The 18,991-nt window shown below is 26.7% G+C and overlaps 1 protein-coding gene across 1 annotated transcript; it reads left to right on the top strand.

Moving 5' to 3' along the window:
* Window positions 1–271: 271 nt before the first annotated feature.
* On the top strand, window positions 272–16,392 carry LOC109804657 (uncharacterized). Its single transcript, XM_083069762.1, has 6 exons — window positions 272–310; window positions 505–742; window positions 11,928–12,325; window positions 13,049–13,420; window positions 16,192–16,263; window positions 16,363–16,392. Exons 1-6 carry the CDS (start codon window positions 272–274, stop codon window positions 16,390–16,392), a joined length of 1,149 nt encoding a protein of 382 aa, XP_082925888.1.
* The last annotated feature ends 2,599 nt before the right edge of the window (window positions 16,393–18,991 follow it).

Genomic DNA, 18,991 nt, shown 5'->3' with positions numbered 1-18,991 from the left:
GATTATAGTGTGAGGGTGGTGTGAGAGAGGTCTTGCGTTGCAAGTGTTTTTACTGCTTTGAAAGGGTGTATATAAGAAAAGGAGTGTAAGTTGGAACAACTTGCTATTAAGGACGAGGAGATCAAGCTTTTGAAGATCGAGTTAGAGGTTTTTCATGCTGATAAGGTCGCATCGATTATGACGTGTGCTCACCTCAAAAGTAAGAAGGAGAGGTTGTTAGAAGAGAAGGATGTTTATATGGGTGAGATAACTTAGCTTGTTGCTAAACGAGATGGTTTACTTGTGGACCGTGGCAAGCTTTGTTGATGAGGTAAGTCTTTTTACAGCGGAGCGAGGCATTCTCATAGTAGAGAATAATGATCTAGAAAAGAGGTTAACTGCCATACACGAAGCAATTTATGAAGATCACATAAGGGGTTTTGAAAAGACGACTCAGTAAGTGACATTTTTTGCTCTGGACTTTGCTTACACCGAACTAAACATTGATTTTGATGTAATGGTAAGTTGATGAATGAGGTTGACATCTTAGATGAGGATGATGAAGAGCATGATGAGGGGAAGGTTGAGGCAACTTCTGAGGCACAAATGAGGAAGACCATGTTTGAGAAAGTGGTGGTTGTTAAGAAAAATAAGGAAACATCTACGCCTAAGGAAGGCATGGCTATTGTTGCCTTTGAAGGGACTTTTATTGGGAAATTTCTAGTTGAAGTTCCAATTGTTAATGGGACTTCTTGGTTGAACTGTAGTTGAGTAAAGAAATGGACAATTTTGGAGTTGTTGGGGAGAAGGTGGGGGGGCAGATAGTCAACGACTTTCTTGTTTGAGGATTTGATAGAATTTGATGGTAATTTTTTTATGTAGTTGTCAAACTATATATTTAAATTTGTTGTTTAGGTTTGTAGTGAATGTTTCTTTGTGGATACTATTTTGTTACTCATGTAGTATATGTGTGATGTGCGAAAACATGTATTTATGAGATTCCAAAAACTATTAGGGTGTGAGTGTGTGAGAGTGCATAATTTTTGTGGCCATTTATTTGTTAAGGCACAAGAGTTCATGTGCTCAAAACTCGAAAGTTTGCATGTAAGGTTTGAGAACTCATTTGCTAAGAAATTGTGTTCAAACTTGAAAGTTTGTGCGTATTTGTTAAGGCATTAAAGCTCGTTTGCTCAAAAATCGCATTCAAACTTGGAAGTCCATGTGTATTTGTTAAGGCGTGAGAGTTTGTTTATTTGAAAATTGCATTCAAACTCAAAAGTTTGTCTATATTTGTTAAGGCATGAGAACTCGTTTACTCAAAAATCATGTTCAAAATTGGAAATGGTATTAGTAAAGGGATGACCGCAATGTTCATTGTCGAGTCTTGAGTGACTTTCCTCACCAAGCTGAGATTTTTGCACAATTCGCATATCTTGGGATGACCTAGAAGGAGTGTATTCCTCTATTGTGGAGATGTTGGTTCATGATTGATTGTTGTTATTTTCTTGGCGTACGGTCTATAGTTCTTACTCATAACATGTACAATCAACTTCATAGTGCATGTGAACAACCTCGTGTTGTTGGTAGAGGGTAGTTAGAGCCTATTCATTACGTTTCTACATGGCCTCTGCATTTTAGTAATTCAACATAGGGCATCGCAATAATTGGGTATATGGCAGCGATGGTAACCATGGACTCCACAAGTGGGGTTGTGGTAGATACGGAGGCGAGAATTCATTGTTTACGGATAGAGCCTATGTTGTCATTTGTTGAGGAGATTCCTACCGTGTTGTTATTCATTGTTTGGTTTTGCGTGGAAACCATGTGTGGTCGAAGGATAGTTTCACTTCGATTCCACAATGGGTAGGGGTGGGTATACGAGCTAGCTGATCTTTTAAGGCCCAGCTCGCAAAGCCCATATTTTTAATAGGATAAATAAGTCCGACCTGTAAAATAAATGATCTTATATTAAGGCCTATATTCACGCCGTGAAGCCCGTAGCTAAATGGGGTAAGCTTGCAGGCTCAATTAAAAAAAATTAAAAAACTTCTCTCATTTTTTTTATGTCAAGAATATATAGGGGAGAAATATATATATATATATATATATATATATATATATATGTATGTATGTATATATATAATTATATTAAAATCTAAACATCAAATAATCTAAAATAAAAAAATTATAAAAGTCTTAACATACAAAGATTTACACATTTAAACTAAAACATTAAAATATTGACATATGAAATTTGTACATTTAATCTAAAACATATTAAGGTAGCAAAAGTGTAATATACTTTAAATATTAAATGTACTAAATTCAATACTTATTACTTATACTTATTTATTAACAAAATACTAAAATCACTCATTATTTAAAATCTTTCGTGAAGTTAGAAGGAAAAAAAATACCTCTCTTAAAGGGCTAGCCCGTAGGGTTCGTGGATAAAGTCCGCGAAATCCATGAGCTTCACAGGTTTGGCTTAATTTTTTCTATAATTATGCGAATTTTTTTTTTAAAAAAATAGGCTCGTTAACCGTGTAGTCGTGGGTTTCACAGATCAGCCTACAGGCTTGAGCCCATATACCCACCCCTAACGGTGGGTGCCAAATATTCTTATTAAAATTTGCAAGTGCTCTAACGATGGGGATGACATCTTTGTTGCTCCAATATTCATGATGGTGGAGGGATATATACCTTGCAAAGATACTCCAATGCTCAAGTTAGAAGAGAGTTTAGGTAATAATATTATGGCTTTAGTGATACTTGATGCCTCGTATATAAGTAGTCTATAATGTTGCTTGATTTCAAGAGACAATCGTGCATATCTTCTTGTGATTGTGAGTAGTATTTAATGAACCTTTGAACTATTGTCCTTTAATATGTTCCAAGATTCTAAGAGATATGGTATGGAGATTGTTCTTGTAAGTTGTGTTTTGAAATGTGACGAGTTAATGGGGTTGCTCGATCAATTCGAGCTCATTGTGAGCTCAACTCGGATTGTCCAAACTTAGAAGTACAAAAACTATGAAATACAACTGATTTTTGAATTTAAAAGGAGCTATAAATAAAAATCTTGTGAAAGAAATATCTCATAAACAACTAAATAATAATAATATAAAATTATATTTTTTGACATTTTTATTTTTCACAATATCTATAACACATTTATTTTAAACATCAATTACATTTGATAGTTTTCATATAACTGTACTTATAAAAAAAATCCACTATTATTCAATCATTCATTTATTTTCATGTGAAAGGTGTACTCGTGGGACCTCTAGACGCTGACAAAACATTAAAAACATACATGGATAAAGTTTATAAGGTTGACATAGTAGACGAAGGTAAACTTCCTACAACTATCTCATAATGCTATAACTCTAATGAACTATATACACATGATAAGTGAATTAATTCATCTGATGAACTCGTAGCTTTTAATTAATTCCCTCTTCCTTTTATCTTGTATATATGATACATAATAATTAGGTATATATTTTGTTTAAAATTATATAGATTTTATTACTGAATAATAAAAAGTATTAGACTATTAGTTCATTTAGTTTTGCGACATTTTCCTAGCTATTGTGTTTTGCTATATTATTATTATTTTTAACTTTTTTATGTCTTTGTTAAGTATATTATTTCTTTTATATACAAAACATATACATGAAGTACACGTACACATATACATCAGTTAATATCTATTTACGTGATATCAAATTAATGAAATGACATATTTAATATTTTTTTTATAAAATATAAATTTAACTAATCTAACTATTGTATTTGATGATATTAAGTTTTAAATGATCATGCATATTAAATTTCAAATGATTTAAACTCTTCTAAATATATTATCTAACAATAGATATTTATATATATTTTAAAAAATTTTATATATTAAAATAAAATAATATAATCAACTATCAAATAAATTTTAAAATTAAACATGAAATGAAATGAAATTGCCGTGTCATGATTTTGTTTTCACAATCAAATATGAGAATACATGTTGGCTTATTGCATAGGATACAACATGGAATTACTATTAATTTTGTACCAAACGTAGCATTATATATTTGCAAAATCATATCCTTGTCATAGTGATTGGAGAATATAAAAGTAGTAAGGGTTAATCTTTTACGGAATTCAAATCCTTTTAGCTCTACTCTTAACATTTTTAATTGAAATATTTTATTAGAAAATTAAAAAATAGATAGTGGACTTTCTTCAACAACCCCATTTTAGTGCACTTAATTTGGATTGATACTTGATATTACATTTAGTCATGAGTTGAGTTGTATTATTCTAGTGCATATAGAAGATGAAGGGAAAGCAAAGTGTGCCCGTTTTGTTAAGTTTGAAAAGCGCGTTCGATTAGCATTCAAAAGTTTTTTCCTCTCACAAGTGGGTGTTACCGCACAAGGTATGTGTCTCTCCTTTGAACTAATTCTTTAATTGATAGTGTTATTGTCAATTAATATTTTCAAAATATATTGAGTAAATAAATCATATTAATGACAATATTGTGTATACATTTTATACAACATCTAATAACAAATCATTATGTATAAAAATAAGTTTGTTCAATCATTATCTTAAAAATTATGCCCGTCATAATTAATTATTAATGAACAGTATAAAACATTTTATACTGACTAAATAAATATACTCATTTTTTATCTATTTTATTAATATCATTTGTCTTATCTAACGGGTTTAATTGTCACAACTTCTCTTACCCTCCTCTGTGCATGTACTTAATTACCTTTATTCAAGACTCGAAAACAATAAAAAGGATCAAACAAAAGCACTCATGGAGTCGTCAGTTATTGGATATTTTTATGAAAAACCCTTACGAGTCGTACATGGGAATTACTGGAGGTCAACCGTATCAGCCCTACACTCCCCTACACCAGTTACAAAGTAAGCAGTAAATCACTTCAGTTACATATTTTAAGCACTATAACACACAGATTTTGTCAAACATTTAAAAACTATTACTTAATTATATTATATATAAATGCTTTTAATTTATTTTTGCTACATATTATGAAATGTTGTGCATATTCATGTTGCCAAATATTTTTAATATTTTTATATAATTAAACAAAAATTTTCTTGTAATATTTTAATGATGTTATTAAGTTTTTGTTAACTTTATAAAATAATAATTAATTTTAATTTAGATATTGTTATCAATTATTATATTTTATGTCTCTTAAACTTCTAGGAGTTCTTCAAGAGAAGAATTGAAGAAAGACATTCTTAATTAGTCACCACTAATTATATATCCAATATCAAAGTTAATTTATCTTAAGTATAACTATATAATTATATATATTCTTTATGAATCATTCATTTATTCGATGTGAGACTTTAATTATAGGTAATAATAAGATACGGGAGAAATTTTATTTTTTTTTACTCGATGTGAAACTTTGATTTTAGAAGCCATTAAAAAGAATAATATTGAAATAAAAAAAATGTTACTAATTTGTAGTAACATTTTTTAAAAAAAATGCAAAATTAACCTATGTAAAATTTTTTTATTCGATATGATACTTTAATTTTAAAAATAATTAAAAAAATAATATTAAAATAAAAATGTTACTGTATGTATAATAATGTTATTAAAAAAATGTTGTATAATATATAATCTATTTATTCAATATATAGTAACAATATTTTAACAAACATAACGAGGAAAATGTTTTTAAAGAATTAAAATATATTATTGATAATATAGTACACTAATATTTTTTTATCGGTCAAAATTACAATGATAACAACAAAGTTTAAACTTAAGACTCAATGTTTACTACTCTAACCACCTTTAAAATATAAATTAAAATATAAAGCGTAAGATGAAAATTGGACCTGTAGTTTTAGGATTTAATAAGTAAACACCTTGCTCCCCATTAATAAAAATTTACACTTGGGTCATCTCCTATTATTTGCCCTTGCAATGTGGAATAGATACTCATGTCATGTGTGCGTGCCTCACTTCAATCTGATGAATCATGGTATTTGAAATCAAATCTTTTACTATTTTTTAAAATATAAATTTTAATTTTTTCATCCATGCAAATATATGGAAATTAAATTTGAAAGTATTTTGTTTGTTATAATTTGTTTTAAAGAGCTTAGTATACTTTTTTTTATTTTTGTCCTTGAAAGATACGCTACCAAAAATAAATAAATAATCATATACTAATATTATAATAAAATGAACTTTTAATGATATTTAATATTATTTTTAGTGATAATAAAAATAGCAATTATTCTGTATGTTTGTAAAGACGCTTATGATGGTCAAGAAAATGTATAAGTTTTTGTGACATTTTTTACTAGCATTCAATATTTTTTTTCTATTGTCACTAAAAGTTTAAGAAATGACTCATAACTTATATACTCTTTAATTATTTTATCTCTAGTCAACGTAAAACTTGTAAGATAAGAGTTGTCCTTTACTTATATATTCTTTAATTTTTTTATTTTTAGTTGATGTGGGACTCGAGTTTTTCTTTAAGAAATGATTCTTAGCATACTCATCTAGTTTAGCACTATTGAGTGTGATAATGGTGGATGACTTGATATCAACTTAAAATAGTGAGTTACGAGTTTAACTCAACTCTACAAAACTAACTTGTAAGGTGAGAATTGTCATCTACTTATATACTCTTTTTAATTATCATATCTCTAGTCAATATGAGACTTAAGTTTTTCACAATAAATAATTGTTACTAATAGTAAATTTTGGTTTAATATAAATACATTTTTAATGACTATTATATATTAGTCATTAATATTTTTATTAGATAATAAAATAGGGACAATTAGTTTATTGTCATTAAATAATTATCGTTAATAAAAAAATTTGTTGTAGTGTAATGACAAGAGTTGTCCTATTTGCATGTAAATATTGTTTGGATAAAATATGTTTTTTATCTCTCAAAATATTTTAATATGTTACTTTTAATTACTATAAAAATTTAATATATTTTTAGTCTCTCCATTTATCCAAAAACACGCATTTTTAAGTCTTCAATAAGGGACTAAAAATCATATCACTTTAAATAAACATAAAAACTAAAAATATATTAAATTTAGATGAAGACTAAAATCAATATCAGATACTACAAACATACAGAAGGTGATCCAAGTCACAAGGTTAATTTGTAGCGCATCATCTACACTATAACAAAATAGGTTTTTAGTGGTATTTAATATGATTTTTAGTGATAATAAAAATTGCTACAAAATATTTTAGCGACATTTTCACAATTGTCATTGTATGCAGTGTCGCTAAAATATTTAGCAGTAGTTATTTTGAATGCCGGTAAAAATCTTTATAATGGTCAGAAAAAAGTGTATAACTTTTTGTTACATTTTTTATTTTCTACTCGATGTGGGACTTATAAGATGAGATTTCTCTTTTACTTATATATTTTTTAATTGTCTTATCTCCTAATTAATTATTTTATCAATAGTCGATGTGTGATTTGAATTTTTCCCAATACACCCCCTCAAGTTTAGGGACAATTGAGAATAGTAAGTTATAGGTTTAACTTAACCTTACAAAACAAACTTATAAGATGAAAGTTATCATCCATTTATATACTCTTTAATTATCTTATTTCTGGTCGATGTAGGACTTAAATTTTTCTAAATAAATAATTGTCGCTAATAATAAATTTTAGTATGATATAAATATATTTTTAGTGACCATTATATATTAATCATTAATATTTTTATTAAATAATAAAATAAAAGTAATTAATTTGTTGTCACTAAATAATTATCGATAATAATCAATTTTGTTGTAGTTCAACGTAATGAAAACAATAATCTTGATCAAGAAACAAAATGCGGAGATATTAATTAGCGAAAGTGAATGTAAAGTTATAGGGGGAGGTGATGCAGTGAAGTGTATATTGAATCCGACAACTAACTTGGTGGGTGGATTATTGTGTATGGGGAATGAGGAGGTATTTGAAATTTTGTGAACCACTTTATGGGTGAAGGGTATATTGGAGTGGAGGGGATCTTCAAGGAGGTGGGGAAAATGTCATAATTGTGAATTTGAGAAAAAAGAAGGGTGTGGAAAGAGAAGAAAATAAGAAAAGAATATAGCAATACGAAAATACGGTGTCAATTAGCAGATTTTAATTATGTAAGGTACGTGAAAACATGTGAAACAAGGCAGGAATAGGAGCACTTATGAAAGTGGAAAGAGCAGATAGTTATTTATTGAAGACATGGAGCTACTTGACATTCTAATTGTTGGGAGGAACTTATAAGATATAGAACATATGGAAGAGGGAGAAGTAGGTGTTTTGAATTGGCATCGTATCTTAAAGAGTATTATGAGGTGTTTTGAATTGACAATAAGTCTTAGGGTTAATTTCTTCAAAAGTAGGTGTGGTGATGTAGGTGTAGATGATCAAACTATCGAGAGAAAGTGACATATTTGTTGAATCATAAAGTCTTAACATCTTCTTTTGTATATTTGGGGATATCCGTTGGCACTAATTCAAGGAGAGAGACTACATGGAGGCCTATAATTGACAAGTATCTTAAATTATTTTCATTGAGTTACAAGTAATTATTTCTAAATTTCCATAAGAATATGTTTAATAAAATCAATACTTACAACCACACCTTTATTTGTCCTCTCTTTTTTTTTAAAAAAAAATAAATGTCAATTAGGGTGGTTAAATGGATTGAGTATTTTTGTGTAAAATGTGTTTTAGGCAAGTGCACATTATTGCAGTAGTATCAATGGATAGAGTTCAGATATTGAATCCAAAAAAACTAGATTCAAGCAATTACCGATCTAATAGTGATTTTTAGTATTTTGAAGAAATAGATTTTGGTTTGATAGAATATGAAAAAAAATGATAATTTAGAAATTAGAGATTAAGATTCAAGATTAAGAATGCTCTAGGGTTGTGACTTCATTGGTCCCCTGATTATTGCTAATGTAAATTGCATGAATTCTAGCCCTTGCAGCCAATTTTACTTCTCAAGTTGTTAGCCTTTTTATTCATGAAAATTAACAGTCCTTACTTTGTGAAAACCCTAAACTGATTGTAATGTCACAAAGCAAGGCATATATACGAACAGAGAAACTAATTAAAGAATTAATCTAATTGGAAATTGAAAAAATTAGTTTGATCATGTAAGTTCTCCAAATTCGATCATTGTAAAGTTCCTTTAATTAATAGAAATTGATCATGCACCACTAATTATTGAGATAAGATTAAAATACTAAAACAATCCAACAATTTCACTTAATTCACAATTAGGGGTTCATAAGGAAAATTTACATCATAACCCTAGAATAAGGAGATTAGTTACACATAACAAGAGAAAATCCTAACATCTTGCTAAAATTCATGTGAAGAAGAGGATCCTTCTCCACGGGCATGTCTTAAACTCATATAGAACCCTAATCAATAACCAATAAGAGAAGAAAAAAAATAATGTTGAACTAAAAACTAAAAATTGGATCATCCAAATTTATTATGAAAAGTCTTATTTATAGGGGAAAAATACTAGGGCGACCATCTAAGTATGATCGTGCATATCAAGCAATATGATAGTGTCTCCAAGCATGGGCATGCGTCTATAGATTCTAAGCATGCATCACTTTTGCACGGTCGTGCATATTAAGAAGTTCAGTCATGCTTCCATGCTTATGGAGTGTTTTAGTTAAGCACAATCATGCTTCAAGAAAGCATAATCGTGCATAATGCTTCAACTGTGTTTTTTTTTTTTTTTTTTATCTTTTTGGCCTTTTGTTTGCATCAATTTTTTATTTTGCATTGTTTCACCTATTTGATGCATATTTAATCAAAAGAAGTGAAGTTTTCCAAAATTGTGATAAAAAAACAAGGCAAAAATAGTAGTTAAAAGCATGGCAAAATGCAACAATTTGAGGACTTAACAAGTATCCAAAGAGGTTTTTTATTGGAAAATAGATGTCATATATGAAGATTGCTCGGATACGTTGGAACAATATATGTTTCCTAAAGAATCATGGTGGTTTAGGATTAAAAAAGATATTAAAGTCTTGAAAGAAGAAATCTTGGCTAAATTGGAGATGGAATTTATTTCATCAAAAAAAATACATTGTGTGGGTGAAGTCTTAGAGACAAAATATGGTAGGTTGCAAGGTTTGGAGGAGGAGGAGGTTACTAAAGATGCATCCACTTGGTGAAGGGACCTAACATGAGTGTGTGGAAAAGATAATCAAGTATGGTGGTTTGACAATATGATGAGTTGGAGGGTAAAAATGGAGGAAAAAAAAGACAAGATTATAGATAGATAAATGGGTGGGTGGCAAAAGTTTAGCCAAGAGGCATCCTAGATTGTTCTTAATCTCAAAACAAATGGAAAATCTTGGGAAGACAAGTGTGTATGGAATTTTACATAAAGAAAACAACAATGTGGATAGGAAAATAGTTTGATCAATAATTTGATTATGTTAGTCTCAAGTGTGCAAGTCCAAAAAGAAGGAGCAAATACATGGTTATGAGAGGAAGATACATCGAGGAAATATAGTGTAAACTCAACTCATAATGGTATAATAAAGGAGAGACAAATAAAGAAATTGTTTGTTGATTTGCAAAACATCAAAGCACAACCAAAGGTTTTATAATTTGTCTAGAAAGTCTTTAAAAATAGACATCCCAACAAAAGATAACCTTAGAAAGAGAAATATGCAAGTTTATAGTTAAGATCGAATGAGTTATTTTTGTCATATACAATAGAAAACATATCCACATGTGTTGGTTACAAGCAAAAATGTTAAGGAAGTGTGGATGACATGTTAAGTATGGTTAAATATGAAAATAATGTTACCCAAAAGGGCGATGAAGCATTTTTGGCAATATATGTTTGATATGGAATCAAAATGAAAAAAGGAAGAAAGGCATGTTATATGATGTGTAATGATACGTTGTGTCTAGAAAAGGAAGAATGCTTCAATTATTAGGAATGAGGCATTGGACGTGACTTCACTAATATAGGAAACTCTATTTGTAACTTGTTCTTGGTTAAAGCAATTAGTATCTTTTCTAATTTTTCTTAAATTACCTTTGTGATGTGATCAATAAATCTTAGAGCATGTTTACAAGGAGGAAAAAATGCATGATGATACCAATAAAGAATAGTAACAAAAAGACAGTTTAGAAAGGATGTGGTATTGTTAGGAGTTATAATGAATATAGTTGAGTTATTTTACTGATGATTCTCTGACTTTCTTTTATTTATAATCTATGGGAAGATATAAATAGATAGTTACCAAAGTGATTCAAGTGGATGCTTTTGACTTTTACATTTTACACCACATCTAACTTGTAAAAAGTAATATATATATATATATATATATATATATATATATATATATATATATATATTATAATAATTGTCGTTGTGTTACTGTGAACCCTAATCTTTATAATATAATTTTTTTTATTAGACAACGACTCTATTAATAAAAGTAAGAGTTAATTACGATGAAATTGCAAACCCTGTAGACTGCTTTCTTATAACATTGAGTGGATTATGATTATCCTTAATTTATATTTTTACGGATGAAATTATTATTTTTATTTACCTAATACGTTTTCTTACTTTAGTTTTTCAGATATCAATTTTTGTTATCTATAATTACATTTTCTTAATTATTTGTGAATATAAGTTTTTTTTTTCAAATCCAGCAACCTTTAATTTAACCATTGAGTGCAACTTTGACAAGTTAGATTTTTAGATTTTGTTACAAAAGTGAATAATAGAGGACTAAAGTACAAAGATATTAGGCCGTAGAAAAATAAATATTGAGAAGAAACATATTAATAATGGACAAAAGCATCTATCTATTGTGTTTATAATAAATCCTAAACAGTTTAGTGTCTCATTGTTAGTGTTGGGTGCAGCTAGCACAAGCCAGAAGCCACGACATGAAAATATATTGGATGTTGTAGTAGCATATGAGGAAAAGGAGACTGCATTTTTGATTGCAGCGAGAAACGGCATTATGGAAATTGTGTTTGAACTTCAAACTAAAATACCAAGTGTCATCCATGAAAAAACCTCTGAAAATCAAAATGTGTTGCAAGTGGCAGTGAAAAATAGGCAACTCAGTGTAATAGAGATGTTGCGGAAGAACTTGGATAAGGAAATCCTTGGAAGCCTTATTATGGAGTTGGATAACATTGAAAACACAGTGTTACACTTGGCCGCAGATACAACAAACAATGAAAGAACTTGGCAAATTGCTGGTACCGCCATGCAAATGATGTTGGATATCAAGTGGTACGAGGTATGCACATTAATAAGGGTAAATTACACCGTTATTCTTCCAAGTTTCATAAAATAACACATAACTCTTTCATAGGATTCTAATGTAATTTTTTTAATAATTAAAAAGTATTAATATAATATAATTTTATCAAATGATTAATGTGAGTTAGTGTAGATATACAAAATAGATTAAAAAATAATAATAAAATAAAAAATAAAAAATGTAAATGTAATTTTACAAAACTTCAAGAGGAATACTTGTAATATAATGGAGGAGAAGTGGGAGGAGTCAAAAAATTTGTTTGATTAAAAAAAAAGGAAAGAGAGGTACCTAATTTTTTTCTTATTTAATTCGTAAGGAGAAAAAATATTTTAAAAACAAATTTACTTTTATATTTTATAATTTTAAATTTAATAATATAAATTAAAATATTTTAAATATTATATTAAAAATATGATAAAATTTCTTTCATCCTCTCAAAATCTCTCGAATATTGGAGGAAATATAAAATTGGATTAGGAAGAGTTTTACTTTTCTCCCCTCTCCATCTTTTCTAAAACGTAAATTAAATAAAAAAAAATATATATTTTTCACATATTTTCTAACCAAACATTATGTAAGAGAGATGAACATGTATATTTATTTAAGAAGGAGAATAAAAAAATAATAAAAAAAAAAGAGTAGTTTACTATAAATTTCTATTGTGGAGACTATAATAGAATGATGGAATATGTGAAGCAGTACATTAGAGATCTGGTGCAAGAGAATTTGGATTTTAGATTGAACTCAAATAAGAAAAGTCGGTGGGAAGTGTTTGAGGAGAAACACGTGAAGAAAGTGAAAAAGTGTTCAGAGAGCTTGAAGGATTTATCGAACTCATGTTCGGTGGTGGCGGGGCTGATCGCCGGAGCTGCCTTCGGGACCTCGAGCTCCGTCCCCGGCGGCACCGAGAAGGGAAAACCCACATTCAAAGAAGAACCTGCATTCCATGTGTTCAGCATTGCCTCGCTTATTGGGCTTTGTGCTCAACCACGAGTACAGGACCGCCTTGTTTCCTGTTTATGCTGTTACTTGCTTACCCGTCACTTTCTATGCGTTGCTCCAGATTCCACTGTACGTTGATCTTGTTATTGTTAGAGGCATTGCCTCGACCCGAAAAGAGACAAGACCGCACATTTTTTTCTTCTTAATTACTGCTTCTTATTCCTCTTCCAGTTTCATCTTTTTCTGCTTGCTGTGCAAATGTGTGGGTGCTTAGTTCAATAAGTTTCTACTTGTTATGACATATGTACTGCAAAATTCTACGGAATTCTAATTACCTAGTATTTTAATATGCCTTTTCAACATTCAAGTTCAACAACAATTCTGAGTGTGTCAACATCCCAATGTTTCCTCCACATCTAAAAGTAGTCGCATGATATTAGGAAAGATAATAAATAACAATAATTAAACGAAAAGAAAACTAAATCTCTTTTATATATATATATATATATAATAATAATAATAATAAACCCTGAAAGTAAGAAGATAATTTTAAAAAGATCTATAAAATAATAAAATAGAAATCAACAAAAATTAAGTTTTAATGTGGAAAAAATTTTAATGTAAGAAAAAAAATTACAGGACTTAAATGAGTAAAAATTCTTTTAATAATAATCAATGGATACACCATAAATTTTTTTAAGTTATCAAGGTTATTAAAAATAATTTCTCATAATATTATGGATAACAATACAATAAAACTTTCAAAAGGATATCTAATCAAATAAGAGAAAGAATCAATTAAAATACATAGAAATTGATAAATAAAAAAATACTTATTCTCCAAGTTAAATGCTCATTTTCTTAAAGAATTCTTCTTCTCTCTATTTTACAAAGAGACATGATGCACGTTTTATTCTTTGATTTCTGGTTTTTTTTCTCAAAAGTTGATCTCACATATAAAAAAACACCACACTTAATATTAATATAATTAACATATTTAACCTTTTTTATTGTTATTAAAATCAATGTAAACTTAAATAAATCGATGATTCACTTAATATATGTCATCCTCTTTAGTTAACAATATTTTATTATAACTTCAAATTGTAATAGTAATCAAAAAGTTATGGTTAGCAACAATGTTGACAAATATGCCAACCACTGTCATGACATACTCATAATGACTGAATTTAGGATTTTAAAAATATACATATCCTTATATGCTCATTCTTTTTAATTAATGAAATAATATTAGTTAAGTATTCATCACACCTGAATGTCCCTAATTACAAAGTCTGCAGATAATAACTTTTACCTATTTGATTGAAATAAAACGGATAAAAAATAAGAAATGAGTAGAAATTAGTTTGGTTATATATATAAGAAATGTGAAATGAGAAATTAGAAAATGGTGATCCTACAACTTTTTTATTTTCGCGCAAAACAGCGTTAATTTATGAAGAAAAAGAGGTTGAAAAATGCAATTTATTTTACTTAATAATAGATTAATAGGTTGACTTATTTTAATGAATTGGTGGATTAATAAATTAACCATCTTATAATTCACCTATATTTTTTAAAAAAAAATATTAAGTGGAATATTTTAATATATATTATCACTTTGATCTATAATTTTATAATTATATATAAAATTAATTTAAAGAATTATATATTTTTCATACAAATATATATTCTATTAATAAAGAAATTATAAATAAAAATATATTAATAAAAAAATATGATTAAAATAATATATTTCTATTTTATATAAAATAAAAATATATAATTATTTAAAAAAATTAAAATTATAAAATAAAAATATTAATCAAAAAAATAAATTCATATACTATAACTTTTTTTTTATGAAGGTAATATTAAACCCCCTTAATACTTGAATATTTTTAATATTGCATTTCACAAATACACAGTAATACAAAATGAGTAATTTATGTCTGTTATTTTAAGTTTTTTATGTTAGAAAAAGTTTTAATATTAATGAGAGAGACGTAAATTTACGTTAATTATAATAACGTAAATTTATGTAGAACATTCCCAATAATCGATGTAAAAAAATTGAGAAAAAAAAAACACTAGCTAATTCCACTAGTGACACTTTTACATGAAGAGATAAACTTGAAGTCAAATAAAAAATGTGTCATTTTTAAATCCTCGGTAGCTAATTCCACACTTAAAAAGAAAAGAAAAAACAGTTATCCAATTTTATTTTATTTTATTTTATCACCAAATAAACTTATTTATTTAATGACGTGGAATCAAAGAGGACCTAACCCCTTTTACATAACAAACCAAACACTTACATGCAAAACCAAATAGTTCTGTACACAACAATAATTAAGCTCATTTTCCTACATAGAAAAATATTCTATCAATTCGACGAAAAAGTATTAGATAATCTAGAATTATCAAATATCTATATAATGTATTTAAGTTTTTTAATTTTAAAAAAATAATAATTACATTTAATAAAATATTACGTAGAAATTAGTTAGAAATTATAGGATTTAAGATTACGAAATAATTTCTTCAATTGAATTGAATTGAGTTCCTTGAGTTCAATAAGAGGAGTTTTTTTTATTATTATTTTTATGGGACTGTGTCAACTCTTGAAGGGTTCGTTACATGATTTAATTTGTCTTTATTAAACCCAATTTAAACATTAACTGGATAAAATTTGCAGCATTCTTTATCTCATTTTTTAAGTGAGATGAGTGGAAATGCTTCATGAAACTCTTTTATAAAAGTGTATGAAAACTGAAAAACATGTAGTTTTAATTGCTCATAGATATTAGATGTTGATTTTAGAGAAGTGATTATGATTTTTTTTAACAATTTTACTTTTATTTTTTTCCCTTTTAAGTTTGCTCCATTTGATTGCACAGGAGCTCAAGATAACTTCTGAGATTGTTAACATTGTTTATAACAACATCTTAGATAAAGTTGTATCTATAAAAGTACTAACAAACATCGATTTATTTGAATTACAAATAAAATTGGCATACTAGCATTGGACTTGATAGTATAAGTTGCTTGAAACTTTATCCATTTTTCAGGTGGATAGTTTAAAAATTCAAATGCCCTAATAATTTTCTTTTTGACTTTTGAAAATTTGACTAAAGTGATGTTACATTTTTGTTTTGACTACATAGAAGCTTGTGGTTGTGTGATTGGTTGGAACAAGACATTTATTTGAAATGTAAAATCTAAATTTGAAGTCTGAATTCTTTCTTTATATATTTAAATCATAGTATTTTCTGTGTCGGCTATTTGATTTTAAATGTAGTAATGCAATTATAACATTTGGACAAATACAGTAGAAAAATTAAATGAGTCACATTTAAAATGTAAGCCCAATTTCTTAAAAATCCAGTAATGCAAGTGGGATCAGTAGATAAATACAGTAAGAAATTTAAATGAATCAATAGATAATGCAGTCCCATTTATATATTTAGACTTAAAAAATAGATAATATTTTTAAATACACTTCTATTAAATAATAAGAAATCTTCCATTTTCATACTTGTTTTTATTTATTCTCCAAATACACTTTTCATAAAATACTTTTCGAAAGAGAAAAAAATATTTTCAAAAAATATTTTTTAAAAAATAAATAAATTTATTCTTTCAAAAATTACATTTTAGAATTATGTTTTGTACTCCCAAACTCCAAGAGTATAAATATATTTCTAAAAAATACTTTTTAAAAAAAAATATATTTTTTCAAAAGTTACTTTTCAAAAAAAAACATTTTAAAAGAAAAAAAAATCATCATTTCATAAGTATATTTTAAGACCAAAAAATATAATTGCATAAAAATAATAATAGAAAAATGTATTATTTCTAATCAATAAAACCTAACATTGTATATTTAAATCTAAATTTGGAAATGACATGTCATTCCTTTAAAGTAACATCTTTATAAAATTTATAACCTTTCAATGTATGCAACATTGAATATAGAGTAAAAATTTAAGACTTAAAAATATTAAAATTAACAGTAAAAAAATAAGATTTAAAAAATAATAAAAATAAATCGATAACTATCTAACTATTAGAGAGAGAAAAAATAAAAATAAAAATGAAAAATATTCAAAAAAGAATAAAATAATGAAAGAAAAAAGTCAAAGAAGAGAAGTGAATGAAAAAATATTTTATTTTAAATAAAAATTATTTTTAAAAAAATAAATTAAAATAGTATTTAAAGAATTAAAAAATTTTAAAAATGGAACATAAATCTATTAAAAAGAGAAGGTGCATAAAATATTTTCCAAAAAAAAAAAAAAGAAAGGCTCAAAATTTTGATAAGCTTAAAAAAATGAAATTCAGCCTAATAAAGGTTCAAACTCGCCTTTTAGATTAATTCTTGTGAATTTTGGAACACTATTTGACCCAATTAATTGAATCGAACCCATTATCGAGACATGCAAGTTTTTGGTTCCTGAACCCGTCTTTTTATCGCATGCACTCAACATTTTTCTGAAATGCTTAAACTACCCTTAAAAGCTTCCACTGTATCCACTTTACATTTTTTTTTTTTTGAAATGGGTGTTCATTTAGGTTTAAAAGAAATTTATTAAGTCTAATAAATCAATTTATTTATTTATATAAAATAATAAAATATATATATTATAATATAAAAAATATTTATAATTTTTTTATAAAATTATTTTCTTTTATTATATTTGTGCATAAATTTGCATAAATAAATAAATATATATATATATATATATATATATTCTATCTATTACCTTAACTTTTTATTTTTGCTTTAAACTCTGAATTTTACTAACAATATAATAAAAAATTATCTCAAAAACTAAAAAAAAAACTTGCACATATATTTAAAAATAGATTTATTAATTTATTTAAAAATTAAATTTATTGATTTATTTAATATTGTTAATATAAAATACATATTTAAATAGATTAATATAAAATAAACATTTAAATAAGTTAATAGAATTAAATTTTTAAAAAATTGATCAATTCTAAAAAAATTATAATAATAAATCAAACTTTAACTTTATTTTTAATAGAGCAAACATCCTATATATTTAAAGTCCAATTGCATCGGTTCTATCCTTATCTTGAATGAACGGAGGAAAATGAAGGGTGCACGAGCAAATTTCAAACAAGTATTAGAAAAAAGAAAAAAAATCATATTTATTACACTTCAATTTTCATCCTATTGACATTTTGGTTTTTTAAAAATGCATTATGTCTAGTTGTACTCTTTCTGAATGTCCTTTTAAATAAAACAATGCATAACAAATTGATGAGTTTATATTTGTGAGTAAGAATAGAGAGAAAAACTAAAAAAAAATTTTGTGATGATAAAATATTAACAACATCAAACTTTTATAGACACCATTAACAACATTAATAGAGTCTAGGCTTTTAATATTTTATTAATGACAATAATTTTTTAGATTAATTATAATAAATATGATAAAAATAATCTATTAATTTATTCAAATTTGTCAAGTATTTATATAAAAATCAAATTCATTTAAAATAAAAAAATTTATTCAATTCATCCATTAACAACTTCTTTATGAATAAATATCTAATTTATCTATAAAAATAATATTTTAAAATTAAATTTATTTTTTTATAAATATTTTATCTATCTCTTTATTTTAATAGGCCATTACATTTTATATATAATTTTTAAAATTTTAT

The sequence above is a fragment of the Cajanus cajan genome, chromosome 2 (genome assembly GCF_000230855.2).
Source record: "Cajanus cajan strain Asha chromosome 2, NIPB_CcT2T_4, whole genome shotgun sequence".
Lineage (NCBI taxonomy): Eukaryota > Viridiplantae > Streptophyta > Magnoliopsida > Fabales > Fabaceae > Cajanus > Cajanus cajan.
This window is presented reverse-complemented; position numbering and strand designations above follow the sequence as displayed.